Source organism: Corvus kubaryi, unplaced genomic scaffold (genome assembly GCF_017639235.1).
Source record: "Corvus kubaryi isolate FWS band 111438036 unplaced genomic scaffold, C.kubaryi_AGA036_p1.0 37383, whole genome shotgun sequence".
Lineage (NCBI taxonomy): Eukaryota > Metazoa > Chordata > Aves > Passeriformes > Corvidae > Corvus > Corvus kubaryi.
Genome location: NW_024581125.1, coordinates 176,793 through 202,982, shown reverse-complemented (window position 1 = coordinate 202,982; position 26,190 = coordinate 176,793). Strand labels below are relative to the sequence as shown.

Genomic DNA, 26,190 nt, shown 5'->3' with positions numbered 1-26,190 from the left:
TTCCGGCTGGTGGAAATATTGGAAATGTTTTCTGGGATTTGTTTCCCTCCTCGTTCGGTTTTGCTCTGAGATGATAACCTTTTCCTGCGGCCTGCAGTGGGGTGTCCCACCAAAGCTGGCTATCCTTGAGGACCACGTTCATGCACGACCCCACCACGTACAGCTCTCGAGGCCGGTGATTTAACCGGAGCCACCGAGCAGGGAGAGAGGACGTAGGATTTTTTTCTGGGCAGGAAGGAGTTAAACATCTGGCAGCAGCTGCTGGGACAGGCAGTAGGGTGCGTCTGAAGGCTGGCTGGGCTCGCGGAGGTTTTGGGGGGCTCAGGTGGGTCCCCGGGCGGGCGGCGGGGTCCCCGAGGGGCTGTGCCAGCAGCGGGAGGCTGGCGCTGGGGAGAGGAGGGCTTGGCCACCCCGCCCCCTGCTCCGCTCCGGTTTGAAGGGTCGAGCGCCGGAGCCGGGGAGGAGAGAGCGATGTGACTGCTCCGAGAGCCTGGCCAGGGCAAAGCTCCTGCCTCTTCCCTCCTTTCCTTCCTCCAGCCTCTCCGCTCCGCTCTCGGGAGCAACGGAGCCCGTTTCCCCTTCCCCATGGCCCCACCTCGCCTGGGGTTTCTGCTCCTCCTGGCTGGCTGCTTCTCCTGCTCCGAAGCACAGCTCCTGGACTGGGTTTGGGACAGCACGAAGACCACGGGAAGCCCAGCAGCTGCCGGCGAGGGAATCCTGGCGTCAGAGCCGCCAACCTCAGCGGCAGCTCCGGCTCCCAGCCCGTCCCCAGGGACGTGGGGTGGCGAGGTGGTGGGGAGTGTCACCACCCCACAGCGGCAGGAGGCAGGTCCAGCAGCGCCTGTGGGTGAGGGAACCGCAGCCGAAGGCACGGGACAGTGGGACAGGAATGCCACAGGGCTGCTGGAGAGCACGGCACAGCCAAGCATTGCTCCTCCCCACAGCACGTCACCTGCCCCGGGACAGCAGGCGGCCAGCAGCCCCACCGAGGACCCCCAGCTTCAGGGGACAGGGGCCACTGAGGAGCTGCAGCTCCTGGGGTCAGGGACCAGCGAGGACCCGCAGCTCCTGGGGACAGGGATCACTGAGCACCTGCAGCTCCTGAGGATGAGGACCACCAAAGACCCCCAGTTCCTGGGGTCAGCAACCTCCAAGGATCCACAGCTCCTGCACTCAGGGACCACTGAGGATCTGCAGGTCCTGAGGATGGGGACCACCGAGGACCCCCAGCTCCTGGGGTCAGGGGCCACTGAGGACCTGCAGCTGCTGGGGTTGGGCACCACTGAGGACCCACAGCTCCTGGGGACGAGTACCACAGACCTGCAGCTCCTGGTGACGGGGAGCACCAAGGACTCACAGCTCTTGGGGGCATGGAGCACTGAGGACCTGCAGCTCCTGGGGACAGGAACCACTGAGAATCTGCAGCTCCTGGCAATGAGGAACACAGAGGACCCAGAGCTCCTGAGGACAGTGGCCACTGAGGACCCACAGCTCCTGCAGGTGCTGACCACTGAGAGCTCAGAGCTCCAGGGGACAGTGACCACTGAGGACCCACAGCTCCTGAGGGTGCTGACCACTGAGGACCCACAGCTCCTGAGGATGCTGACCACTGACAACCCACAGCTCCCAGGGAACACTGAGGACCCACAGCTCCTGAGGACACTGACCACTGACAACCCACAGCTCCCAGGGAACACTGAGGACCCACAGCTCCTGAGGACGCTGACCACTGAGGACCCACAGCTCCTGGGGATGCTGACCAGTGAGAATCTGCAGCTCCTGGCGATGAGGAGCACCAAGGACCCGCAGCTCCTGAGGACAGTGACCACCGAGAACCCAGAGCTCCTGGGGACAGGGACTCCCACAGCAGTGGAGACACAGGTGTCCTTGCAGAGACCAGCGGGTCCCCAGCCAGGTAGTGCCCCCTTTCCTTTCTCACCAGGTGACAGTCCCCGTGAGCGGGCGGTGCCGTTCCAGGACCCCTCGGCACAACCTCCCCATCACCTCCACGGAGCATCACTGAACCTGTGGCACGGCACCGGCCACCGGGGGCTGGCTCTGGCCAGCAGGAACGGGAGCCAGAGCCCCCCTCGGCCTGACCAGAGGGTGGATAAGGGTGTGGATCCTCCTGTGGCTGATAACTCCGTCCCTCTGGAGTTCGATTTACTAACAGCCACCATGCAGCTCTACGGGAGCGGCGGCGCGGGGCTCGCATCCTTCTTTCCAGGACTGATGCCAGTGGCCGGCCGCTGCCAGCCCGTCCCGACCCACCTGCCCTTCTGCAGCGTGCTGGGCACCAGCCATGTCCGATTGCCAAATTACCTCCGTCACAGCAGCGAGGAGGAAATTCGGGCGGCTTTGCATGAGTGGGAGGGGCTGCTTGAGTCGCGGTGCCATCGCTACCTGGAGTGGTTCCTCTGCTTGCTGCTGCTCCCCGGCTGTAGCCCCTCGGTCCCCGTAACCCCCCCGCCATGCCAGGGCTTCTGCGAGGCCGTCAGAGACCTGTGTTGGACTCACTTGGCGGGCGGGCGCCTGCCTCTGCCTTGCGATGCTCTCCCTGAGGAGGATGAAGGGTTTTCTTGTGTCTTTATTAATGCTTCTGCAGGTAACGTGGCTGAGGGACATCCCTGTGTTGTGTGTCCCCTCCCCCAGCTCCCCCAGGTGCTGGGGGACGCTTCTGCCTGGTGCCCATGGGAGGCTACTGAGTCCAAAATCACTTTCCATCCAGCCCTGGCTTTCCCAAACAGAACCAGCAGGTTTGGGCTCCCTCCGCGAGGCTGAGCATCACTCCTGGTGAATCACAGTGGCCAGCACAGGGGATGCTCCCCCAGCACATCGTGCTGGCATTCAGGGCTGGCTTCCCGGTGCCACGGGGCTTTGGGGTGTCCATCTTGGGGTTGGGACACTTGGAGCAGGAACAGGGCAAGGACCCGGACCCCGTGAGCACCCAGCCACAGCACCGTGGTGGTGAGGAGGTTTCAAGGTGACCCCTGGCCGTGCCCACATGCTTCCCTCCCCCGGAGCAGCCCTTTGGGGTTAATGATTCACCCGATGGCGGCTAATGTTTGATCCCGCTGCTTGGAAAAGGGGGAGAGTTACTTCGCCTGCAGCTTCTTCCTTTGGTAGCTGTGACCTTCCTGTGTGTCAGCCAGGGAGCCAGACAGGGCAGGGGGGTGAAGGACGGGAGCGGGGGGTGACTGATGCTTGGAGAAATGCAGTTGGGATGAAAGCTGGAGCTCCCCCCCCCCGCCCGCCAAAGCCTCTGAATGAGGCTGTGTTCCCGTGCCGACCCCTGTGCCCTCGGGGGGTGGCCGGGAGATGCCAAGGAGGAATGCCGAGACTGGGGGCTGGCAATCTGAGGTCGCCTACAGGGTCCCCTCGGTGTCAAAGAGGCTCTGTTCGCGGGGGGATACACTGGGATCACGGCGGTGCTCGGAGAGGAGGCACGATCCCATCTGGGACTGCTCGCATGGGCGGGGTCGGGAGTGGGTGGGGAGTGTGGGGGCTGTGCTGCACCCCAGGGAGTGCTGGGGGTCCCCTGAACCCCACACTGGGCTCAGGTCAGCCAGGAAGGGCATGGCAGAGCCGGAAGGTGGCTTGGGGCGCCCTGGGGACGTTTCCGACGGCGGAATCGCTGCGTCCAGAGACATCCCCACAGCTGTCCCGTGCCAGCACCAAACCCACTGCGGGCCCCCCCATCCCTCCGTGCTCCACGATGGGTGCTGCCAGTTTGCCACGGGGATGATGGGCTGCGATATTTGGGCTCTGGATGCCCTTTGGAAAAGGCAGGCGTGGCCTGAAAGGTTTGGGGATGAGAAGGGGCACTTGGCTTTTGTAGGGGAGCAGGCATTTGAAGGGGTCTCCCCTTACCGCTCTGCTCCCCAGTCCCCATCCAGCCTCTGTCACGCAGGAGAAAAGTCCATTTGCTTTGGGAAGTGCTGGTACCCAGCTCCCACCCCAGACTGGGGGCGAGTGGCGTGTTTGAGGAGGAGGGCGACTCCCAGAGCCGGCTGCAGCTCCAAGGGGAGAATGGTTGGAAATTGCCCTGCTAACAAAAGCCTCTTTCAGTGTGTCCCCATCATCCTGAGCCCCGGGGGGGACACAATGACTTGTCTGGCTGCAGGAATTGCAGCACTGGCTATTACACCCCTGTAGGCCCCCGGGAGGAAGCTCTGGTTTCCTTTTCCCTTAAAGCTGCTGCGAATTTGGCTTCCTCCAACCGCAGATAAGCGCAATGCCTGCATCCTGGCATTTGCAGTTGGAGCGAGCTCATGAGGCGCTGAGCGTGGTGTGACTCAAGGGTGGGTGACAGGCTGAGAGTCTGGGGGAGCCCCGCTCGCTCACCCCATCCTTTTTGGTGTAGGACTGTGCACAGCTGGGAGTGAAAGGGTGCTGGGCTCCAAGGTCCACAAGTTCTCCTCTGAGCAGACTGGGGATGCCCTGTGGGGAAGCCTGACCCCAGTGCAGGGCAGGCGAAGGGGCTAGAACTGGTGGAAGACCCAGAGGGAGATTTTCTTCCAGCCAGGTGCTCAGTTTTGGGGCGCCAAGGTTGGGGGGACTGAGGGCTTGGGGAGCAGGGTGGACACAGAGCAGTTTCAGAGCCAGAGTTTCAGAGGATCAGTGGGTCTGGCTCTGGCAGAGCGAAAATTTGTCCCCACCTTTAGTTGGTGGCACTTCTAATGTCCCCACTGCTGGGTCCCTGTCATGGGGCTGGCGCTGGCACTGGGGCTTGGCAGCGGAGGCAGCCTGGGAATGCTCCATGTCCCCCAGGCTTTGGAAGAGGCACCCAGGTTTTCATCACCATCCCAAGAGACGTGTTTTCCTTTCGGGCTGGGCAAGGCTGGGCCCATTCCTTCTTTCTCTTTTCCGTTTTTTTTTTGAAGAGCTCTGGAGGACAATGCCGGGCTGCAGAGCTGGGTGGAAGTTCCCGGCTGATCCTCCTCCAGGATCAGCCCAGGATACCTCAGGATACACCTCTGCTTCCCCCCACTCCCCATTGCTCACATGAAAACCAGGGATGGAACTGGGGACACTGAATTGTGTCAGCTGCTGCTCCTGACTCGGGATCAGGACAAAAATTAGCACTGAGCATGTGTTCCCAGTGCAGATCCCTCGGCAGTTTCGGAGCCGGGGTGGTTGGGTTTCCTCCCTCCCAGGAAAGGAGAGGTTAAAAAGCACCGGGCGTGCTCACTCCCATGGAGCTGGCACCGGCCCCGCGCGGTTGACATAGGAGAGGAGGAATCCAGCGCCCGGTGTGTGGGCGATGAGGATGTGCTGGCTGCCAGAACAACGGGAGCTGGCGGACACAGCGCCGGCTCGCCCCGACCAGATGTTCAGCTGCGCCGGGTAGAGGGACGGTCTCCAGCAGAACTTCCCTAATTCCCTAATTCTCAACAGGAGTTGGGAAAGGAGGCGACCTCCAAATCGAGAGCATCTGGGAAGCTGAGCTGGCTTGAGACGCGTTCCCAGGGTGTTGCGAGGGGATGGCTCTGATTTATTCCCAGCTGGGGTGACCGTAGGATCTTGTCCTGGGATGACGCGAGGGGTCACCGTGATCCCAGAATGAGTGTGGATGCAACACGCTTCCCTGGGGCTCCATGGTGGCTCAGCATCCTGGTGTTCCAGCAGCATCCCCCTACCGTGGACAAGACCCCTTTGGTGTTATCCCATCCCAGGGAATCTGAGCAGCCTGGTCTAGTGCATTGTGTCCTTGCCCATGGCAGGGGGATTGGAATGAGATGATCTCTAAGGTCCCTTCCCACCCAAGTCATGCTGTGATTCTGTGATGGAGGCCCAGCAGCTGGGAATGGGGGGCATTTTGGGAGACTCATCCGAAAGGTGTGCTGGGAGCAGCTCAAGGTTTCTGCCTTGGCCAATGCACAAACGCTGGGAAGGGTGAGCAAAGGGAGCCACTGAAGGGTGGGGTGTTTGGGAGGCACGGGCAGGGGTGTCCTTGCTGAGTGACCATCCTTGCCTGGCTGGCTGAGACCATCCCCTGTCCTTCGTCCCTGCAGAGAGCCTGAATGCCGAGGTCAGCCTGCTGGAGCTGATCGGGGACCCGCCGACGGAGGAGATCCACAGAATTTACGGCCCCGACAACAACCCTGGCTACGTCTTCGGTCCCAATGCCAACACGGGCCAGGTGGCCCGGTACCACCTGCCGAGCCCTTTCTACCGGGACTTCTCACTGCTGTTCCACATCCAGCCCACCACGCCCCGGGCCGGTGTGCTCTTTGCCGTCACGGACTCCTCGCAGAGCATCATCTACGTGGGCGTCAAGCTCTCGGAGCTGCGGGCGGGCCAGCAGCAGATCATCTTCTACTACACGGAGCCGGGCTCGCCCAGCTCCTACCCGGCCGCCACCTTCACCGTGCCCACCCTGCTCAACCAGTGGACGCGCTTCGCCATCAGTGTGGAGGAGGAGGAGGTTGTCCTGTACCTGGACTGCGAGGAGCACAAGCGCGTCCACTTCGAGCGCTCCCCGGATGAGATGGAGCTGGAAGAGGGCTCCGGGCTCTTTGTCGCTCAGGCTGGAGGGGCTGACCCGGATAAATACCAGGTAAGAGCTTGGGTCACCCCGAGGAGTGTCTCCCCGAAGCCTGGAGAGATGTGACACCGCCCATGCCCAGAAGACAACCAGCTCCATGTGTGTCCCTGGGGAAGGGGACACCAGAGGTGGAGGGGAAGGTGGCTTGAGATGCCACCGATTTAATGTCTTGGGGCTCACCAAGGCAAAGCTCTCAAGCTGGGCTGGCAGGAGAATGTGGGGTTGCCCTGCAGCTCCCACCATTGCCTTTTCCCAGTGAACACGCAGAGCCTCTTCAGATCTCCCCATTGCTTAAAATACCCAGCTCCTTTGGTGGAGGAGCTGGTTTGGCTGGCAAAATGTCTCTCTTAGATGGAAAAAATGCTTGGGCTGGAGCATATCTTTGCTGGCTGATGTTGGGCGCTATCTCCAGGAAGACTTTGGAGAGTGAGGAAGGATGTGATAGCTCAGCCCGTGCTTTGAGCAGGACTCGTGTTCCAGATAAGGTTTGTGGAAAGTGTGGGGAAAATGCCCAGCTGACATGGAAATCCCCTGCAGGACTTGAGGAAAGGAATGTTCAGGTTTATCCTGGGCTGAGCAGGACTTGCCCAGCAACAGAGGCTCTGCTGAGGGGAGCGATGTTTTTCCTGTGGAGTTCTGCAGAGCATGTTTCTGAGCTTAAACATCATCCTGACCATGCTGCCACGTTCCCACTGGAATGGCTTTGGGCAGGGAAAGCTCTCCCAGGAAGGGGTTAATCATTGCTGGGCTACAAACTGCTTTGCACTGGGATTCGCCTTGGTCCCTTGAAGAATAACTCTTTGCTCTTGAAGAGCAATTTCTTTGCTCTTGAACATGCTGGGAGGGCCAGGTCACGGCTGTGGAGGAGCTCCTGTCCCCAGCTGGAGGGGTTTGGCACCACATGGAGGGCACGGCAACCGCCTGGAGCAGAGCAGACCCTTCTAGCAGGTGATGCTCCCCAGCTTGCCAAGCCGTGATCCCACTGCCCGCCCCCAGTTTTCCCGTGGGGAGTAGTGGCCGTGGAGGGAAGGAGGCCTTGGCTGGGTGAGAGGGGAGCGGCATCTGACCGCCTCGTGGTGTTTCCATCACTGTCCAGCCCTGCCTCGCGTTATCTGGAACTAACGGGGCGGCAAGCGGATTAAAACCTGGCCCTGGGTCAAGCCCCAGGATGAACTTGCTGGGAGGCAGCTGGAGGGGTGTCCTGGCACCTCTGCTCCTTCCTGAGTTGCCTCCGTGGCCGTGGCAGGACACCTGGAGGGGCAAAGCCTGCGGGTGATGCAGGAGCCCCTGGGACAACTCAAGGGGGCAAGTGGGGTGTCAGCTGGGGCCTGGCAGGAGGGCTTGTTTGCAGCTGGGTGTGGCACCTGGGGACCACCTGGCTTGGTGGGGGACCTGGCAGTGCTGGGTTAATGGTTGGACTCGATGGTCCTAAAGGGCTTTTCCAGCCTCAGTGATTCCATGATTCTATGGATTCACTGTCAGATCTGTGGTGCTGCTGCCCTCTTTATCGGCACAAAGAGGCTGCAAAGGGGCCCATAACCATCCCTCGTGGCACTGCCTCGCTTCGGGGCTTGGGACTGGCTCTCCATGGTTCCCCAATGCCTCTGGAAAGCCCCAGGTTTCAACCTTGCAGCCTCTGCCCAGCACCACCAGCACGGCCGGACAAGCCACGTGCCAGAGCTGGCACCACGTGGGCTGAGCAGAGGTAGCGGCCAGGACCCAGCCAGACACCCAGCAGAGCTTTTACAGGGATCTTTTGGCTGTGCTCCTTGTTTCCCCTCTCCCCAGGGCTCCCTGGCCACAGCTGGCTGCCCTGCCCCACACAAGGACAGCTGGCAGGTCCTGCAGCCCACGTGTTGTATTTCCTGGGATAATCTGCACTTCCCTACTATTTATTTGTGTTTTGCAAGCACCGTGTGCATCCAGGCCACTTGTTTATACAAGAAACCACCACAAATCCCTTCTTAAGGGTGCTGCCTCCAGGCAAACCCCGGTAGCATCCCGGCCTCAACAGGAGAGGGCGTGTGGGTACCAGCCTGAACCCCACGGCTCCCACTGCAAGCGGGCTCACCCAGCACATCCCAGAGCCCAGGCTGGGTCCCGCTGCAGGGTGGGACACAGGGATGCTGTTGGGGCGGGAGTCTGCCGAGCTGGGATGCTGCCCATCTGTCTGATCCCAGTGGGGAGGAGCAGGGGATCACGCTGGAAAGCGAGCTCAGAGAGAGGAGATACCTCCCCCTCGGTGTCTCTTCTTTGGGCGAGACACCCAGAATAATATTTGGGCTGGCCTGAAAGCGCAGCACGCCACATCCGGGCAAGGAAACGTGGTGAGCTTAGGAAAACAAGGATCAGGGGCAGCTGCCGTTCAGCCAGGCTGGCTGTGACATAACACAAATGAATTATAAATAGATTAAATTATATAATAAATATATTATAAATATATTGTTTATATATTATAAAAAATTACATCAACTCCTCTCGCAAGCAAATGCCCCCGACTGGGCGGTGACCTCTTCCAGCTGCTCGCAGTGCTGACAGCAGATCTCACTCATCCTTGTTCTCCCACTTGAGGACATGGTGGCCGAGTGGCACGGTGGCCTGCCCGTGTCCCCCACCCATCTGTGGTCTCCTTCCAGGGGGTGATTGCAGATTTGAAGCTCCGAGGGGACCCACGGGCAGCCGAGCGCCAGTGCGAGGAAGAGGAGGATGACGCGGAGGTGAGCGCTGGCAGCACGGCTGGGGCAGCTCGGGGGTGTCCCCACCATGCTCCCAGCTCAGCCCTCACCCCTTCTGCACGGCACGCACAGGTCTCTGGGGATTTTGGCAGCGGGATGGAACGTGGACAGCAACCCTCGGGCAAGGTGGAGGTGAGTTGCTGCCCGCGGGTGTTGCACTCAGGGTGGCACCCTGAAATTCTAGTGCTGAGGAGGGCTGAGTGCCCTGCATGGCCGAGGTCACGGGGTGCCTGGTGGTGTCCCAGCACCGGTCCCTTACGGGGAGGCGCCGGGAGGTGAACGGTGCCATGGTGTCCCCTCGTTGTTGGCACAGGGTGTCCCAGGGCTGGTGGACGCTGTCCCCGTCACCTCCCCCCCCGTGGCGGGGGCCAGCGGCCCGAGGAGTGGCGGGGGGTCCCTGCAGCAGGCCGAGAGGACCGGGGCGGAGGAGACGCTGCGGGTCTCCACGGGAGGTAATTCCGGCAGCTTTCCCCTTCCCCGGGGCGCACAAGTGGGGACGTGGTGCTGTGGCCGTCCCCAAGCACGCCTGGGTCCTTTCCTTTCCCACAGGCACCGGCCGGAAAGGCGAAAAGGGGGAGAAGGGTGAACGGGGCTTGAAGGGGGACTCAGGGACCGGTGGCATTGTGGGGCCAGGCAGTGTCAAGGGTCAAAAGGTGGGTGAGAGCCGGTCCCTGGGGCTCAAGGGTGCCAGTGACACGTCTGTGTTTGATACCTGCTCCTCTCTGTTTCTGATCCTCAGGGGGAGAAGGGAGACCTGGGCGTCAAGGTGAGCATGGCTGAGGGAGCTGGCGCAGAGCCATGCTCTACCCGGGCTGCCACCTCAGGGACCTGCCAGCCACCCCTGCCTCCCTCCCCTCCGCAGGGCAGTGCTGGATTTGGCTACCCTGGCTCCAAGGGACAAAAAGGAGAGCCAGGTGACCCTGGACCACCTGGGACCCACTCTCAGCATGCTGATGGCTCGGTGGTGGAGCAGGTCACCGGCCCCCCTGGGCCACCAGGGAAGGATGGAGCCCCTGGCAGGGACGGCGAGCCTGTGAGTCAATTCCTCCCCAGGGGGTGTCCCCTGTCCCCCCACCCAACCCACCCGCACACTGACGTGTCCCCCCTCTGCCATCCCTAGGGAGATCCTGGCGAGGACGGCAAACCCGTAAGTGGGGCGGGGGGTGGCGGGGTGGCGGGGGACAGCCACCCCCTTGCCTTGCCTCCCGCTGACCCCCCACTGCTCCCCTCTGCAGGGTGAAATGGGGCCCGCAGGGTTCCCCGGGATGCCGGGGGAGCCGGGCCAGAAGGGGGAGAAGGTGAGTGCCGGTGTTGGGGGGCAGAACGTGCCCCCCCTTCCTCTCAGCCCCAGCTTGGCTGCACCCCCAAACCGCGCTCTGTCCTCTGTGCCAGGGTGACCCAGGCGTGGGGCCGAGGGGACCCCCTGGACCGCCCGGCCCTCCGGGACCACCAGGACCCTCCTCCAAGAGTGACAAGCTGGTGGGTGCCCCCTGGAACACAGGGGTTTGAGGGATGGGAGGGTACATCAAGCCATAGAGGTGCAGAGTGCTGCCACCAGCCCCTGGGCCAGCCCCAGTGCCACTGGGTGCCCTGACATCACCCTCGTGCTTCTCCCCCAGACCTTCATCGACATGGAGGGCTCTGGCTTCGGCGGTGACCTGGAGAGCCTGCGGGTGAGTGGGGATGAGTGCCTGTCCTGCCAGCTGGGAGTGGGGGGACACCCTCAGCCATGGTCCCCCACGTCTCTTCTAGGGTCCACGAGGGCCACCTGGTCCCCCAGGGCCGCCTGGCGTGCCCGGTTTGCCAGGGGAGCCAGGACGGTTTGGGATGAACCGCACGGACCTGCCGGGACCACCGGGGCTGCCAGGCAGGGATGGGAACCCCGGGACCCCGGGGCCAGCGGTAGGTCCATGGGGTGGCCAAGGGGACCTATCCCAGGTCCACCCTGTGGTGGTGGGGGGCTCAGGGTTTTTCTGTGCTGGAACCAGCTCCTGGCATCTTACAGGGTCCTCAGGGTCCTCCAGGAAGAGACGGGGAGGCCGGGCAGCCGGGGCCCAAAGGAGAGCGGGTGAGTGTCCCACGTGCCCCAGGAGCGCGTCACCGCTGTCCCGTGGGGCAGCTGGCACCCCTGGCACGGCTCTGGGAGGCCCCAGTTCCTGTGCTGGGGAGCACCACTCTGCTCCTGCCTGGGGCTGGGCAGCTTCTTCACACCCTCTTCTCCCTCCTTCTCCTTCCCAGGGTGACGTGGGTGACCTCGGCCTCCCTGGCCTGCCTGGACCCAAGGTACAGTGCCTGGGGTGGGGTTTTTTGGGTTCCCCGTTGCAGACTGGAGGCAGGGATGTTGCCAGGGGGGAGGGCATCTTGCACAGGAATGGGGAGGGGGGTGCTGCTGTTTGGGTTCCTCCCAGATCAGTGCCACAGCTCGAGGGTGCATGGAGCTGCTACCCCACAAAGGATGCTCCTGTCTCCCTACCTTGGCTTTGCTCCAGGCACTGCCACATCAGGAAGTGGGCAGGAAAGCTGAAGGGGATGTTTTGAGACACAGAAGAGAGTTTGCTTGAGAGGTGCCCACACTCCACTGGAAAACACCCCATCTTCTCTGCATCACCCTCTCCTGCCTGCTTGCTCCAGCTTCCTTCCACCCTGCATCTGCAAGGGGGGAAGTGAAGGCTTGCTGGGAGCTCCTTAGAGCTGGGATGCTGCCCCTCGGGATGACCATCTGCTGCAGCCTGAGCTGGGGGCAAAAACCTCAAAAATTAAGGTTTCTTCACCTTAATTCTAAGCTTCTGCACTTCTGCAGCACCCAGAGGGCAGATGGGGTGGCAGAGGGTGTGAGGTCCAACCTTGTTGCTTCCAGACCCACTGCAATCCCAGGAGTGCCTGCCAGCATCCCTTCTTGGCGCTGAGCTCTGCTGCGGAGCCAGCCACACGTGCAAAAACATTCCCATTTATGATTTTAGACGAGCCTCTGGTGGCCAGTGTGGACATTACATGGGCAGCTGGTGGGATGAAGGGTGCCCGAGCTGGGCAATGCCCCTCCCACAGAGCCCAAGACAGGGGAGCAGCAGGGAGAGCATCCATGTCCTGTCCCAGAGGGATTTGGGAGGGGATGCTCTGCCTCCTGCCTGCAGGCTCCAGGCAGCGACCACTGCCCCCTTCCATCTGTCCCCTTCTTGTCTCCTTTGCAGGGCAACAAAGGGGAGATGGGACCAGCAGGACCCCCAGGAGAAATGGGCTTAGCTGGCCTTCCCGGGCCCATCGGACCCCCAGGGCAGCCTGGGCCCCCCGGCCCCCCGGGCCCACCAGGGCCAGGCTACGAGGCTGGATTTGTGAGTGGTCACTGCGGGGATGGGCTGGGCTGGGCTGGAGCCGGGGACAGACACGGCTCAGCCCCTTCTCCCTGCATTTAGGGTGACATGGAGGGCTCAGGGCTGTCATTCGCCCCGGGACCACCTGGACCTGAAGGACCACAGGTAGGGCCGTTCCTGCCCCTTCCCTCCTCCCCATCCTGGGATATTCCCTGCTACCGTGTCGCCTGCCATCCCCCGATGCCCACGGTCCCCTTGTTGCTTGCAGGGTGTGCCAGGACTGCCGGGGATGAAGGTGAGGACCCCTTCCAACACCCTCCTGGCTCCATCCATGTAGGAAGCCTGCAGGCAGCCTGTAAGGATGCCTCTGACACCTCTTTCCTTGCAGGGAGAGGTCGGCAGCCCCGGACAGCCCGGCTTGCCAGGACCAAAGGTAGGAGCCTGAGATGTTGGGATGGCTTTGTGCCAGCACCTGGGAGTGCAGGGCACTGGGCAGGACCGCTGTGCTCCCCGACCTGGGGCTGCATCCTGCCCTTTCCCCCTCCCACTGCAGGGAGATGCCGGCATGCCTGGCGTGGACGGCCGCCCTGGCCTGGAGGGCTTCCCTGGGCCACAGGTAGGAGCCTCAGCCCCCAGTTCCAGAATAACCCCCCCACTCCAGGCAGGGCACCTCTGGTTGCAGCAGCTCCATCCCCAGCAGCCGCAATTCCCCCTCCTGGCTGTGGGCTCACCGCGTGCCAGGAGTGCCCGCACTCCTTAGGATCCTGTCCCCACCACCTTGCTGCCCCACCGGCAACCACCTCCATCCAAAATCATCGCAGCCTGGCTCGTTGCCTGGAGCTGGAGGCAGAGGTGGGGCTGCCTGAAGGATTTTTTGGAGCTGGAGGTGGGAGGGAGTCTCCACCTGTGAGCCAGAACCCAGCTCCACGTGGTGCTCACACCTTCCTGCTCCTCCTTCCAGGGACCCAAAGGTGACAAAGGCAGCACCGGTGAGAAGGTAGGTGCCACCAGGCTGGGGACAGGGACCAGCCAGTGGTGGCCCTGGGCTGATGGCTTGTGTCTTCCAGGGAGAGCGAGGCCAAGATGGTGTGGGGCTGCCCGGCCCCCCTGGCCCACCTGGTCCCCCTGGACAGGTCATCACTGTGTCCAGTGAAGATGTAAGTGGTGGCACAGGGCAGGGGAAGGGATCTTCCCAGCGGCCATCATGAGGGACACCTCGCCAGCAGCTCTGAGCTTCAGAGCCAAGACTGGGGGAAAAACCTCATTTTGTCTCTTTTTGCAGAAATCCTTGGTGGCTGTTCCTGGTCCAGTGGTAGGTGCCCTCCTGCCACCTGTACCCACTCCTCAGCAGTGCCAGGAGGGCACCCCGTTTTTTGGAAAGAGGGGGTTTGCTCTTAGGAGCATCTCTGCTTCTCTCTGCAGGGCAGACCAGGCCACGCTGGCTTCCCGGTGAGTCGGTGACACATCTGGGGACCGCGGGGTGGCCCTGGTGACAGCCATGGGGGCTGCTCCTGCTGCGCTTTGCTGCAGAGTGGTGGTGGTGGAGGAGGGGTGTGGGGCCTGCCTTTGGTGGGTTGGGAATGACGTGGGCTCCGTGTCCTTCCTGCAGGGTCCGGTGGGACCAAAAGGAGACCAGGGGTCAGCTGGTCCCCAGGGCGCCCCGGGGTTGAAGGTAACTGCTCCAGGCCACCTGCAGCCCGTGGGGTGGTCACACTCCTGGTCCCCCATTCTACCAGGCCACCAGGTGTCACCAGCCCTACCACAGGAGGGAGCCTGGTCCCTCCGTGTCCCCTCCCACCTCCTCTTCTCTTGCAGGGGGAGAAGGGGGAGCCCGGCGTCACCATCAGCCCTGACGGGACCGTGGTCACCGCCAAGGTGAAAGGAGAGAAGGTGGGTGCCTGGCAGGAGTGGGGGGCACGTCCCCACGGGGCAGGTGTCGACGGGGTCCCGGTGGTGATGCCCTTTCCCTCTCCACTGTTTGCAGGGGGAGCCGGGGCTGTGGGGCCCGATGGGACCATCGGTAAGTCACCGTCACCATCCTCCTCCTCGTGTCCCAGGGGAGGGATGGGAATGTCCCTAGGCAGAGGGCGTGCCCCGCACTGAGCACCCTCATCCTTGTCTTCTCTCCCTTCCAGGGTCCCCCGGGACGAGCAGGGATGAAGGGAGAGATCGGCTTTCCGGGCAGACCCGTAAGACCTGCTCCCGGTTTGTTTGCGTCCCCGGCCATCGCCTCCACCGCGTCCCCCTCCCCGTTTGCACGTCCTGCACCCGCTGAGCCCCAAACCCTGCTGTGTCCCTGAGGGATGGGGCGGTGCCGGGGTGTCGGAGGTGATGCCGGGGTGTCAGAGCTGACTCCGGAGCACTGGATGTGACACCAGGGGCTGGCAGGGGGACGGGGACGGGGCTGATTGCGCTGCTCATCCGCAGGGACGTCCCGGCATGAACGGGCTGAAGGGCGAGAAGGGCGACCCCGCGGACGTGCTGGGCTTGCAGGTGAGCACTGAGACCCCCCAGCTGCCGGCCCGAGGACCCCAATCCCTTAGGCAAAGGGCACGTCTCCCTCGCTCAGGGGCTGGTGCCGGTGTCCCCCTCCATGGTGGGGACTGTCCACTTTGCAGGACCTTGACAAACCTTTTTGCCCCCCACAGGGTCCCCCAGGCCCCCCAGGACCCCCTGGGCCCCCTGGGCCGCCTGGCAGCATAGCCTACAGCAATGGCAATGTGAGTATCTACACAGTCACCATGCTGGACATGCTGGGACTGGGCCCCCAGTGTCCCCTGCCTGCCTGGAGGGCACTGAGGATGCTCTGGTGACATCCTGGCTGGGGCTGGCACGTGGGACTGCCACCAGCATGAGGGGGGGTCCCCGAGGATGCTGCGGGCTCTGCAGCCACTTCCTTTGCATCTCCACAGACCTTCAGCGACTCGGGCCACCCGGCGTTCCCTGGTAAGGGGGCATCCCTCTCCCAGCCCCTCTGGACAGTTTGGGGAACCTCAGCAAGGCAGGGCTGGGGGGAAACCCCCTCCTTCCCTTAGAGCTGCAGCTCTGAGATGGCATCTGTGCCACTCCCCACAGGTTTCCACCAGTTCCCAGGACAAAAGGGAGAGAAAGGTGACACCGGACCCCCAGGACCTCCAGGTAGGTGACCGGTCCCTGATGGCAGAGGTGGCAGGCAGGGGGTGGCTCGTGCCTATCCCGGCTCCTCTCCCCTCCTCTCTCTCTCTCCACAGGCCACTTTCCCTATGACCCGAGTCACTTCGGTGCCAGCCTGCGGGTAAGCCCTTTGCACACTGGTGGCTGGAACCCAGCATGATTTGGGGTACCCAGTGTGCCCCAGCTGCTCACCCTAAGGCTGTGCCGTCCCGCAGGGTGACAAGGGGGATGCAGGTCCCAAGGGTGAGAAGGGCGAGCCGGGCAGCACCCCACTCTATGGTCCTGGAGTCTCTGGACTGCCAGGGCCTCCAGGGCCCCAGGGATACCCCGGGCTGCCGGTGAGTACCCCATGGGGAGGGAAGTGAAGGGGGGCACAGTGGGGGTGGCATCCCTGCAGGCTTTGCTCCAACAGATGTTCTCTCACACTGCCTAGGGTCCCAAGGGGGACAGTATCGTTGGGCCACCAGGGCCTCCAGGACCTCAGGGTCCCCCTGGTATCGGATACGAGGGGCGGCAGGGCCCTCCTGGCCCCCCTGGTCCGCCCGGGCCACCCTCCTTCCCAGGTCCCCACAGACAAGGTGAGTACCTGCTGTCTCACCCCTCCCTGCATCCCCTGTATTCCTGCTTGCATCCCATGTATCCCTCCCTGCACCTCTGCATTCTTCCCCGTGCTGCAGCCCTCTCCATCTCACCCTCCTTCCCCCACAGCTGTCAGCATCCCTGGACCCCCGGGACCACCAGGACCCCCCGGACCTCCAGGCAGCAGCGGGATGTCCTTGGGGGTGAGTCGGGGCTCTGGGCAGGGGCTGCCTGTGCCGCAGGCAGCCGATCCCTGAGCCCCGCTCGGGCTGTGCCGGCAGCTCCAGGCCATGCCCACGTACCAGGCGATGCTGAGCGCCGCGCTCGAGCTGCCTGAGGGCAGCCTCGTCTTCCTGACCGACCGGCAGGAGCTCTACGTCCGCCTGCGCGGGGGCTTCCGCAGGGTGCTGGTGAGTGGGGGGGCTGGGGGGCACCTGGCCAGGGCTGCACCGCCCGGCTCGAGGGGAGCGCGGACAGCACCACCCCGGGGGCTCGGTGGTGATTCCCGGTGCTGCTCGGGGTCCCCCCACCTGTGCGTGAGGAAGAGGAGAGGGGGGCAGCTGGGATCTGATGTGCCATGCCCTTGCAGCTGGAGGAGCACAACGTGATCCCCAGCTCGGCTCTGGTGAGTCCTCTGTTCCCCGTGCACATCCTCATCCCTATCCTCCATCCTCATCCATCTTCATCCCATCCCCAACCATCTCCATCCACCCACAACCATCTCCATCCGTCCCCAACATTCTCCATCCCCGTCCCCACCTGGGGCACCGCTCCCCCCTCATCCCATGTCCCGCTCCCCAGGACAATGAGGTGTACGACAAGCCGCCCACCCTCCACTACGCTGGCCCCCAGCCCCGCGGGCCCCTGCACCCCCTCCGCAACCACGTCCCTCCGGCCACCGCCCGTCCCTGGCGTGGGGACGAGGTGGTGGCTAACCAACACCGCCTGCCCGAGCAGCCCCTGCTCCACCACCAGCACGAGCTCATCAATGGTTACTACATCCACCGCCGGCCAGATCCCGCCCCCGTGGCCGCCCACGTGCACCAGGACTTCCAGCCCGCCGTGAGTGCCGCGTGCCGGCTGAGGGGAGCTGACGGTGGTGCCCAAAGCCGTGTCCCTCAAGCCCCGTCGTCCCCTCTTGGCAGCTTCACCTGGTGGCCCTGAACACCCCGCTGAGCGGCGGCATGCGCGGCATCCGGGGCGCCGATTTCCAGTGCTTCCAGCAGGCCCGGCAGGTGGGGCTGGCCGGCACCTTCCGCGCCTTCCTCTCCTCGCGCCTGCAGGATCTCTACAGCATCGTGCGCAGGGCCGACCGCGCCGCCGTCCCCATCGTCAACCTCCGGGTAAGTGCGTCCCCATCCCCTTCCCGACGCTCTCCGAGCTCGGAGGGATTATAGAATAGGATCGCAGAGTCGCTGTGGTTGCAGAAGATCTCTTTAAGATCATAGAGTCCAACCATTAACCCAGCACTGCCAAGGTCTGGGATGCAGAGCATATCAAAGCCTCCATCCATGATGAAGCATCTCCTTCCCAGAGGCTGCTGGGACTTGGAGCTTCTGGGATGCCCTTGGAGCGCAGGCAGGGCTAAACCCCCTCCTCCTCCATTTCCCCACCCTCCCCACCAGGATGAAGTGCTCTTCAATAACTGGGAAGCCCTTTTCACGGGCAGCGGGGCTCCGCTGCGAGCTGGCGCCCGCATCCTCTCCTTCGATGGCCGGGATGTCCTGCGGGATGCGGGATGGTGAGTGCAGGATTGAGCGAGGGGGAAATGGGGTTTGGAGCAGGGCGGGGCAGCAGCAGCCACCCACCTTTCACCCTTCCAGGCCGCAGAAGAGCGTCTGGCACGGCTCAGATACGAAGGGCCGGCGCTTGCCCGAGAGCTACTGCGAGACGTGGCGGACTGAGGAGCGTGCGGTCACCGGCCAGGCTTCCTCCCTGGCCGCTGGAAAACTGCTGGAGCAGGCGGCCAGCAGCTGCCAGCACGCCTTCATTGTCCTCTGCATCGAGAACAGCTTCATGACCGCCGCCAAAAAGTGACACGCGCCCTGGCGCCCCCTGAGTCCCCCCGTGTCCCCAGGGAGGGTCGGGCCAGCCTGCACCCCGGCACCCCTGGGCCCCTCAGCCCCCTCCACGCGCCTGCTCTCGCCCCGCAGGGTTTCCTTCTCCCGCAGACCTGAAGCCAAAGAGTATTTTCATGGCCCCTGCCCTGGGTTGGCAGGGGCTCAGGTCCCACCTGGGGCAGGGCAGCCATGGGCTGGCGGCCTTCCTCCTCCTCCTCCTCCTCTCACTCCTCTTCTAACTCCTAATATTTAACCACTTCGGCTTGTTCCCCTCCCTGCTCGGATGCTCTTTTTGGGGTGGCTGGGTGGGACGATGCTCGGCAGGGAGAGTTCAGTGCGGGCTGTCCCCCTCAGAAGCCTGTGGGGGCTCTCTCACCAGCCTCCCAGCCCCGCGCTGTCCTCACCAGGAGCTTGGGGTTGGACCCAAATCCCTGCTGCTGAGGCCATGGGGTCTTCTCCAGCCAAAACCCCAGCACCGCACCCATGGGACTTTCTCTTGGCAGTGCTGGGGCTCCCCCAGATGGTCTCCATCCTCCCCAGGTAAGGCTCATCCCATCATCGTCCTCACCTCCACCTCTCAGCCAGCAGAGCTCTGGTGGGGGTCCGGTCTCCCCCATCCCCTCCATGCACCCTGGGGACCGCCGGCTGTGCCCCCACAGCCCAGGTACAGCCACAGCCAGCCCAGCACAGGTACTGGGGTGACAGGGTGGCCCTGAGGCGTGGGCAGCTGTGCCCTTGGCATGTGTTTCTGTGTGTGTGTGCGTGTTGAGCACGTGTGGCACTGCCACCCCCCCTCGCCGTGCCACCTTTGCTGGGCTCAAATGGTGAAGGCGCAGCAAAGCTGGTTGGAATTGGTGTGGGCAAATCCAAGGTGCTAAAAGAAAAAAAAACAAAAAAAAAAAAAAAGGAAGAGAAAAAGGAGAAATTTGTAACTAGCTTTTTTTGTTATTGTATGGAAATGATTACCATAAAAGCTGTGCGAGTCACACGGCCTCTATTTCTTACAGTCTACTGTACTTTGTGTAATTAATGCAATTTAAAGCCTGTGGATCTTTATTTTTTTTTTTTTTGGTCATCCGTTGTGTCCTATAAACCATTTTCTAAAGGCACTGAATAAAGAAACATCCTCTTGTAGCCCGGCTCTGTGCCATGATGGGGGCGCAGCGGGATGGGGTCCCCATCCACACTCCTGCGGTGGCACCGTGGGAATCCTGCCCCCGCTCCGCGTGTGGGGAGGGGGAAGGGGCGCAGCCCTGTCCTCACGGAGCAGAAAACGTGTCCCAAGGGTTCCATCCTCGGCAGAGCAGCACCAAGGACCAGCAGTGGCACGGGACGCCAAGCACGCGGTGACGATGACAATGCTGACCTCGGGAGCCAAGAGCCGGCCACGGCGTTGCGGTGCTGGCGCTCAGGCTCGCACGGTGCCCGCCTCCGGGCTTTTCTCCTGCGCTGGAATCTCCACGGGCAGCTGGCACAGCTCCTTGGCCAGGGCCAGCTCCACCGGCTGCTTGCGGCGGCTGTGCCGGATGCCCACGCCGACGGCCGCCAGCAGGTAGGCCACAGCCAGCAGCGTGAAGAAGCCAAAATAGACATAGAACTGCACGAGAGGAGAGGGGAGAACAGCACTTGGAGCCCCTTCCCTTCATCCTGCACCATTCAGGGACCACCTCCATCCCGGGTGCCCCCCACCCCTACCTGGGGATGCACGGATAAGCCCAGGCCCCTCTTGTCGGCCACGATGATGGTGATGATGGTCTTCAGCACGGTGGCAAAGAAGGTGTTGACCCCAAAGACCAGAGCGCAGAGCTCTTTGGAGAGGGAGGTAGCAATCTGGAAACTGGGAAAAACAGGAGCACTGGTGAACCCCTGGCATCAACCTGGCCACCGGGGTGGGAGCGGGTCCCCAGGAGCACCACGCACATGGCAATGGGCACCAGGAACTGGTGGGAGCCACGGAACAGGATGTAGGCAGCGTAGCACAGCCAGATGTTGGTGGTGGAGTTCATGAGCAGGAGCAATCCCGCCTGGAATGCCGTCACCACTCCGATCACCAGCTCCGACCACAGCGTCCAGCGGATCTTCACGTAGCCAGCAGCGAAGGAGGTGACAGCTCCTGGGGAGGGATGAAGGATGCTGTGAGCTCCTCGAGGATCCCCTGCCCTACCTGGGCTGGCACCCAGCCCAGTGATCATCACATTGTCCCCAATGCCAAACCACCAAAAATTCCGTAAGGACCACCATTCCCAAGGGCTGCAGGGGGATGGAGCATCCTGCCACATTCCTGCTGACCCCAGCCATTCCCAGGGGATGCAGCAGGATGTGAGTGTCCCCCCACACCCCCAGTGTCCCCATCCCAGGCGAGTTACCCAGCAGCGTGGAGGCAGCATCCACACCTCCGTTGTACACCCGGCGGTTGTCCACGGTGGGAGAGATCTCGTTCCAGAGGATGTGTGCATAGTACAGCATCAAGTAGTACCCGGCCGAGTTGAGGACCCACCACAGGGACCAGAGGCGGAGCTGGGGCTGCCTGGCCAGCGCTCCCAGCTCCCGCAGCATACGGCACAGCACCATGTCCCGCCAGCCCCGTGTCCCCCCGCCGCCGTCCCCCCCGGCCATCCTGTCCAGCTCGGTGGGCGCAGCCGCGTCGCCGGCCCTCCCGGGCCGGTTGAAGAAGAGGCTGCGCCGGGGCCGCTCGAGGAAGAGGGTGAGAAGGAGGCTGAAGCTGACAAAGCCCAAGGAGACGTAGTTGAGGGTGAGGAAGGAGACGCCGCCCAGGGTGACGCAGAGCTGGCCCAACACGGAGCTGGTGAAGACCCCCAGGAGCACGGCAGAGCGGGAATAGCTGGCCATGCGCTGGTAGCGGGACGGGGCGACCAGGGAGAAGATGTAGGAGGAGTAGGCGATGCGGGCGGCCATGGTGATGCCGTAGAAGAACTCCATCAGCTGCATGGCCAGGACGGAGGTGCTCAGCACCAGCAGCAGCCAGATGGAGATGTGGCTCAGGCTCTGCAGCACCAGCACGGGCTTGTAGCACAGGTAGTCTGTCAGCAGGAAGATGGGCACCAGCACGGCCATGTAGGAGTAGGACAGCACCGGCGTGATCACGTTGGTCACCTGCCGTGAGGGCAAGGAGGGGCTGAGCGCTGGGTACATCCCTGGGGACACCCCCCAACCTGTGGGGTCTGTGGGCACCAGCTGCCGACCCCCACGGCAGCACCTCCTGGGGAGGAATGTGACCAGCAGCGCGCCCGGCTGGGGGTCTGGCTGAGCCTCGGCCCCTTCCCGTGCCGGGAACGCAGCGTTCCCACAGACGCAGCAGCCGGCTGGGATCAGGGCCAGCATCTCTTGGTGGGGAGACGATGACATTGTGGCCCCTCCTTGCCTAACCCCATACTTGCCAGCGGCCCGGCAGTGCACCGTGCCATCATGGAAAGGTCTCCCCAGTGGGGTGGGGTGTGGCTTCTCCCAGCCCGGCACCCTCCCACCATCCCACAGGCTGCTCAGGTGGGCAGTGCCCCCCAAAATGAGTTGCCAGCCTGGGCATGAGGTTTCATGCCAGGGCAAGTTGAGCCAGGCACTCAGGGACAGGGTGACCTCACAGCCAAGTGAGACAGGGCCCCACAGCACACCATACCACCTCCCCCCCCAGAAAGCACCACCACGAGCCAGCACACACCACCATGCCCAGGACATGACACCCCTGTGCACCCCAGAGCCACAGGGGGATGCTCTGGGCAGCGCCAGGATGGTGATCATGGCCATAAAGGGGGACACCAGGGTGGGGGACCGGGTGCCCACAGCTCACCTCTGCCTTTGTGAAGTTCCTGTCGGGCCCCAGCAGATAAGGGGAGATGAAGCTCTCCCCGGGCCGGATCTGTGTCATGAAGCCGTAGAAGCAGAGGTAGAAGACTTGTAGCTTCCAGCGCTGGTCTGGCACCGTCTCTGACGCCAGCTTTTTGGCACCATCACTGTTCCTGGGCACGGCTTTGCAGCAGGGCAGCGGCATTATCCCGGGAGCCATCAGCTACACAGGCTCTGTCGGACCATGCAGCCCCTCTCTGTCCGCAGGCGCTCTCGGACGCATGGAAAACCAGGGCGCTGCGGTTTCTGTGGAAAAAGCAGCATTTGGCAGGGGTTCAAAATTCCTCCAGAGTCGCAAGGCAAATAAATACCACTACCTTCTCCCCAGGAGGTGTTCTGGGAAGAAGAAAAGCGGCCGTGCGTCTCGCTGTGCAGAAGCAGGGGGGGTCATTTCGGGCGGCACTCGTACATCACGTGCATCCGGAGCCTGGATGCACGGAGCATCTGGATCCACGGTGGGGCATCCTCAGCTCCCATCACCTCCTTTTCCTCCCCTTTGAGACTCAGTGGGGTTTTGCCGCTTCCTGGAGCAACGCTTCCCTCTGAGCTACAGAGGCAGAGGGATGCAGACGCCCTGCGCCGGGGATGCTCCGGAAGGGATGGCACTGGGAATGTGCTGGCTGTGGAAGTGAGTTAATGTGCACACAGGGCACGGGGCCACCCGTGTTACTCAGTAGCTGGCAGGGCTGCAGCTGAGCCGCAGGCAAGCGGCTGCCCCTTGGCTCTTCCCGGTGGGACACAATGCCCAGCCTGGGGAGAATGCAAAATGCCACGAGATTCACGGTCCAGAGGGGGATTAAAAGCTCAGATCCTGAGGTTTGGCTGCAGGGAAGCTGGCAGCGCCAGGAGACCTGATTAGCAGTCATGGGATGAGGGCAGGGACAGGAGAAGGCCTGGACTGGGAGTCCTCCCAGTGCTCCCCACTCCCACAAGAACTCACTGAGGTGACTTTTCATGCCATAAAATTCCACGTATGCCAATCCACACCACGGGAGCAAGGTCTAGAAACCTGATTACCCTCATAACTGCAGAACAGCTAATCACGGTCATTAACAAGAAAGTTCATGGTCCCAGTCTGTGTCCCACTGGATGATGCATGGTGAAACTGTGGGATAATCCCTCCCTGCTGCCGGATAACACAGGACTAACAGGGACATGAGCCAGCACCAGTGCCAGCAGGGGAAAGCTGGTGGTGACCAAAACCTACAGAAAGCTGAATGCCCATTTGCCCCAGAGAGGACTTACTGCTCCAGCAGCATTCCCGTGGTTGCCTGAGTATCACCAAAACACCGATGTCCCGCAGCTCATGGCTGGGCAAACAGCCCCCACCTCCTAAACAGATCCCTGGGGACCAAGGCAGGTGCTTGGTCACTCACCGGCCAGCGAGCCCGGCCGGCACTGGTCAGAGCACTGCCCTGCCGCTGTGGCAGGAAGGGCAAGGGGCAAGGAGCAAGGACTAACCCCCGCCAAGCGCCCACCCCAGCACCGTGCCGGGGCCACTGCCGCCGCGAGTGCCTGGACTCTGCCCCATCGCCTTCTTGTCCCCAAGCCGGGCTGCAGATGTCACCTGCAGCAGCCACTCGCCGCCATGTGCGCCATGACCCCTACGGGATGTTTGCCACTCTCTGTTCCCCATCTCCTGCCGTCCCCATCCAGGAGGGACACACACATGCATCCCCGGCCCACAGGAAACCATCCACACTAAAAGCAGGATGCAGCTCCACGAAGCTGCTCCATTCCCAGGAGCACTAACTCCCAGCATGTGTCCCCCCACACACAAAGGGACTCCAGACCAGAATGCATCTGGTCGCACCCAATTCTCCAGAACATCCCTGGAGCTCCTCTGCTGGAGGTGAGTGGCCATGAGTCCCAGGGAATGCTCCATCCTTCATCCCTAGCGCAAGCCAGGGAGCGGAGGGACGAGGGAGAGGCAGAAGAGAGAGGGAGGGAGAGGCAGCAGAGCCAGCCCGTTATCACCGCGTGAACCTGTTTGTCACCGGGTTATCGGGGTGTGACCTTGACATGGATCCCTGTCACGCCACACACCGCTGTCAGCCCGGGGTCACAGGTGACACGGGCGGCCGAGCTCAGGCTCAGCTCCCCGCAGAGCCACGGCCACCGCGGTCCAGAGGGGACAGCCCTGGACACCCCCAGCCGCGTGTCGGTGACACACAAGGGACACTGCCAAGGCACGACGTGTTCTGTGGCGAGCTGCCACGCCGAATGGCAGTGCGCGAGTCCCCGGGGCACCTTCCCTAAAACAAGGGGTGGGAAGCTCCTGAAAACACACCCTCGCCCAGCGTGCGGGCCCCGCTCTGCCTCCCGCCGCCCGGCGCCAAGGGATGGGCGGGCGGTTTGGGGTGCACCTGGCAGAGGAGGGGTTTGGGGGTACCCCACATCCCCAGCACCCGGGGGAAACAACACCGGCGGCATCCCGGGGACCCCGCCGGGCACGCCACGGCCCCGGCGACACCCGCACCCAGCACCCCGTACCTGGTGGGCGGCGGGCATGGATGGGCCAGGGCGAGGCGGGGATCCGGGGCTGCCCGCTGCCGCCTCGCCCGATCCGCGGTAATCCCGGACAGCGGCACGGCAGCAGGAGGAGGAGGAGGAGGAGGAGGAGGGTAGGGGAGTACCTCGGGAAATGTAGTCGCGCCCCACGTGTGGGACGGCGCGGGGACTACAAGTCCCAGAGTGCAGCGGGCGGCAGGAAAGGGAGGAGCTGCGCCGGGACTCGTGTGTCCCGTTCGGGGACAAATCCCCTCCGGAGGCAGCGGCGGGGGTCAAGGACCCCCTTTTCCACCCCCCTCAGCCGGGGTCAGTCCCTCGCCCATCTGCCGTGGCCTCTGGGCTGCGGGGCCTGGGTGACGCTGCCCCCCGCCTTGGCTCCCTCCGCCGATTTATCATACCCATGGCTGCTTGGGTTTATTTCTGCGCCCCGTTTGTTTCCTGGGGGCGGATTTGTTCCAGTCCGGGCTGTGCCGCATCGCAGAGGGTCCCGAACAGTTGCCCGCTGTGCTCCAAGCGGAGTTCCCGAGTCTCCTCATCCCGCCGCCCAGCCTGGCAGCAGCCCCCGGGAGCTGCTCATGGGGCGAGTCCGGCCATCAGGACCAGGAGGGGCTGAAGCGCAGCCCTGCACTTCTCCCGGGTGGAAGAGCATCCGTAGAGGAGGTGGAGCCCCCCGAGAATCGGGGCCCGGAGCTGGCGCCCCATCTGCCGGGAGATGACGCATCTTCCGAGGGCATCTTCTCTCCCCGCTTTTCCTCCCCCTTTCCCAGCGCTCACCCTGCCAGAAGCAGATGCAAGCTGACAGGGCTCGGCTATTCCGCTGAAATATTTATATGTTCCCGCCTGGAAGCGAGGCAGCAGGATCCCAGACGTCCGGGGACCGTCACCCCGAGCCAGCTCCACCCAAGCCAGCCTGTAAGGGGTCTAGGCACCGCCTGGGTATTCCCATACAGACTTCCAGCCCCACTGAGCCCCCCAGGTGGTCCTGGGGAGGGTGGCCAGACCACAGCAGACGTGTCCGCCAGCTCCCTGTCCCCACTCTGTCCCTCCCGCGGGCAGGTGGGACCGGACCTGTCCGCCCATCCCTGCTGGCCAGGATGGTGGCAGGGTTAGGTCCCTCCTTAAATGAGGCCGGCTCTGGGTGCAGGAGCTCCGCAGGGTGTGGGTCCGGGGTGAGGCTGGGTGCCCGGGCAATGGCAGCACCCTGGGGCGATGTCACCGTGGGCAGTGTCACCACCTTGGGGCAGTGCCACCCTGGGCAGTGTCACCACGGACTCCCCCAAGCCGCCACAGGGCAGGGGCAGAGCTGGTTTGGGGGCAGGAGCAGGGGGAGGGCAGTGAAGGGGCGGGGGCAGGAGTAGGGACTGAGTGGGGTGGTGAGCAGGAGCTGGGGCGGGGGAGGAGCAGGTCCAGGGGCTGCGGCAGGGGCTGTATTTAGG

The 26,190-nt window shown here is 63.2% G+C and overlaps 3 protein-coding genes across 32 annotated transcripts in view; 2 read left to right on the top strand and 1 right to left on the bottom strand.

Moving 5' to 3' along the window:
* The window catches only part of COL18A1 (collagen type XVIII alpha 1 chain), a 36,371-nt gene extending 16,855 nt beyond the window's left edge, over positions 1-19,516 (top strand). The window contains exons 1-43 of one of the 4 annotated variants that reach the window (XM_042035253.1): positions 374-1,574; positions 1,608-1,915; positions 6,015-6,559; positions 9,184-9,264; positions 9,355-9,414; positions 9,596-9,734; positions 9,832-9,935; positions 10,022-10,048; positions 10,145-10,315; positions 10,403-10,429; positions 10,518-10,580; positions 10,675-10,761; positions 10,902-10,955; positions 11,035-11,184; positions 11,288-11,350; positions 11,521-11,565; positions 12,471-12,611; positions 12,693-12,755; positions 12,859-12,885; positions 12,979-13,023; positions 13,144-13,206; positions 13,552-13,587; positions 13,658-13,747; positions 13,873-13,902; positions 14,013-14,039; positions 14,200-14,262; positions 14,406-14,480; positions 14,575-14,610; positions 14,726-14,779; positions 15,018-15,083; positions 15,239-15,310; positions 15,503-15,536; positions 15,666-15,728; positions 15,821-15,864; positions 15,959-16,081; positions 16,177-16,321; positions 16,452-16,525; positions 16,604-16,732; positions 16,912-16,947; positions 17,124-17,384; positions 17,468-17,665; positions 17,948-18,063; positions 18,146-19,516. In XM_042035253.1, the coding sequence (XP_041891187.1) occupies positions 586-1,574; positions 1,608-1,915; positions 6,015-6,559; positions 9,184-9,264; positions 9,355-9,414; positions 9,596-9,734; positions 9,832-9,935; positions 10,022-10,048; positions 10,145-10,315; positions 10,403-10,429; positions 10,518-10,580; positions 10,675-10,761; positions 10,902-10,955; positions 11,035-11,184; positions 11,288-11,350; positions 11,521-11,565; positions 12,471-12,611; positions 12,693-12,755; positions 12,859-12,885; positions 12,979-13,023; positions 13,144-13,206; positions 13,552-13,587; positions 13,658-13,747; positions 13,873-13,902; positions 14,013-14,039; positions 14,200-14,262; positions 14,406-14,480; positions 14,575-14,610; positions 14,726-14,779; positions 15,018-15,083; positions 15,239-15,310; positions 15,503-15,536; positions 15,666-15,728; positions 15,821-15,864; positions 15,959-16,081; positions 16,177-16,321; positions 16,452-16,525; positions 16,604-16,732; positions 16,912-16,947; positions 17,124-17,384; positions 17,468-17,665; positions 17,948-18,063; positions 18,146-18,359 (5,238 nt within the window). In that variant the 5' untranslated portion in view covers positions 374-585 and the 3' untranslated portion in view covers positions 18,360-19,516. The other 3 variants (XM_042035256.1, XM_042035254.1, XM_042035255.1) reach the window with 3 other exon arrangements.
* On the bottom strand, positions 19,404-24,928 carry SLC19A1 (solute carrier family 19 member 1). Its single transcript, XM_042035263.1, has 6 exons — positions 24,737-24,928; positions 22,188-22,489; positions 20,749-21,496; positions 20,303-20,495; positions 20,078-20,219; positions 19,404-19,979 (listed from the first exon to the last, which is right to left on the bottom strand). Exons 2-6 carry the CDS (start codon positions 22,401-22,403, stop codon positions 19,791-19,793), a joined length of 1,488 nt encoding a protein of 495 aa, XP_041891197.1. The 5' UTR covers positions 22,404-22,489; positions 24,737-24,928; the 3' UTR covers positions 19,404-19,790.
* A 326-nt stretch (positions 24,929-25,254) lies between these two features.
* PCBP3 (poly(rC) binding protein 3) overlaps positions 25,255-26,190 on the top strand; it is a 54,977-nt gene continuing 54,041 nt past the window's right edge. For 3 of the 27 annotated variants that reach the window (XM_042035277.1, XM_042035276.1, XM_042035272.1), the window contains exon 1: positions 25,266-25,666. In XM_042035277.1, the coding sequence (XP_041891211.1) occupies positions 25,585-25,666 (82 nt within the window). In that variant the 5' untranslated portion in view covers positions 25,266-25,584. Of the gene's footprint in view, positions 25,667-26,190 lie in introns of all 27 variants that reach the window. The other 24 variants (XM_042035282.1, XM_042035275.1, XM_042035267.1 and 21 more) reach the window with 15 other exon arrangements.

What these genes read in the sequence shown, in the direction of transcription:
- SLC19A1 (XM_042035263.1), bottom strand. Translation starts at nt 22,403, where the DNA reads ATGGCTCCCGGGATAATGCCGCTGCCCTGCTGCAAAGCCGTGCCCAGG. An exon ending in GGAACTTCACAAAGGCAGAG is followed by an intron (nt 21,497 to 22,187) that starts GTGAGCTGTGGG and finishes CCCTCACGGCAG; the next exon opens with GTGACCAACGTGATCACGCC. An exon ending in TGCTGCCTCCACGCTGCTGG is followed by an intron (nt 20,496 to 20,748) that starts GTAACTCGCCTG and finishes ATCCCTCCCCAG; the next exon opens with GAGCTGTCACCTCCTTCGCT.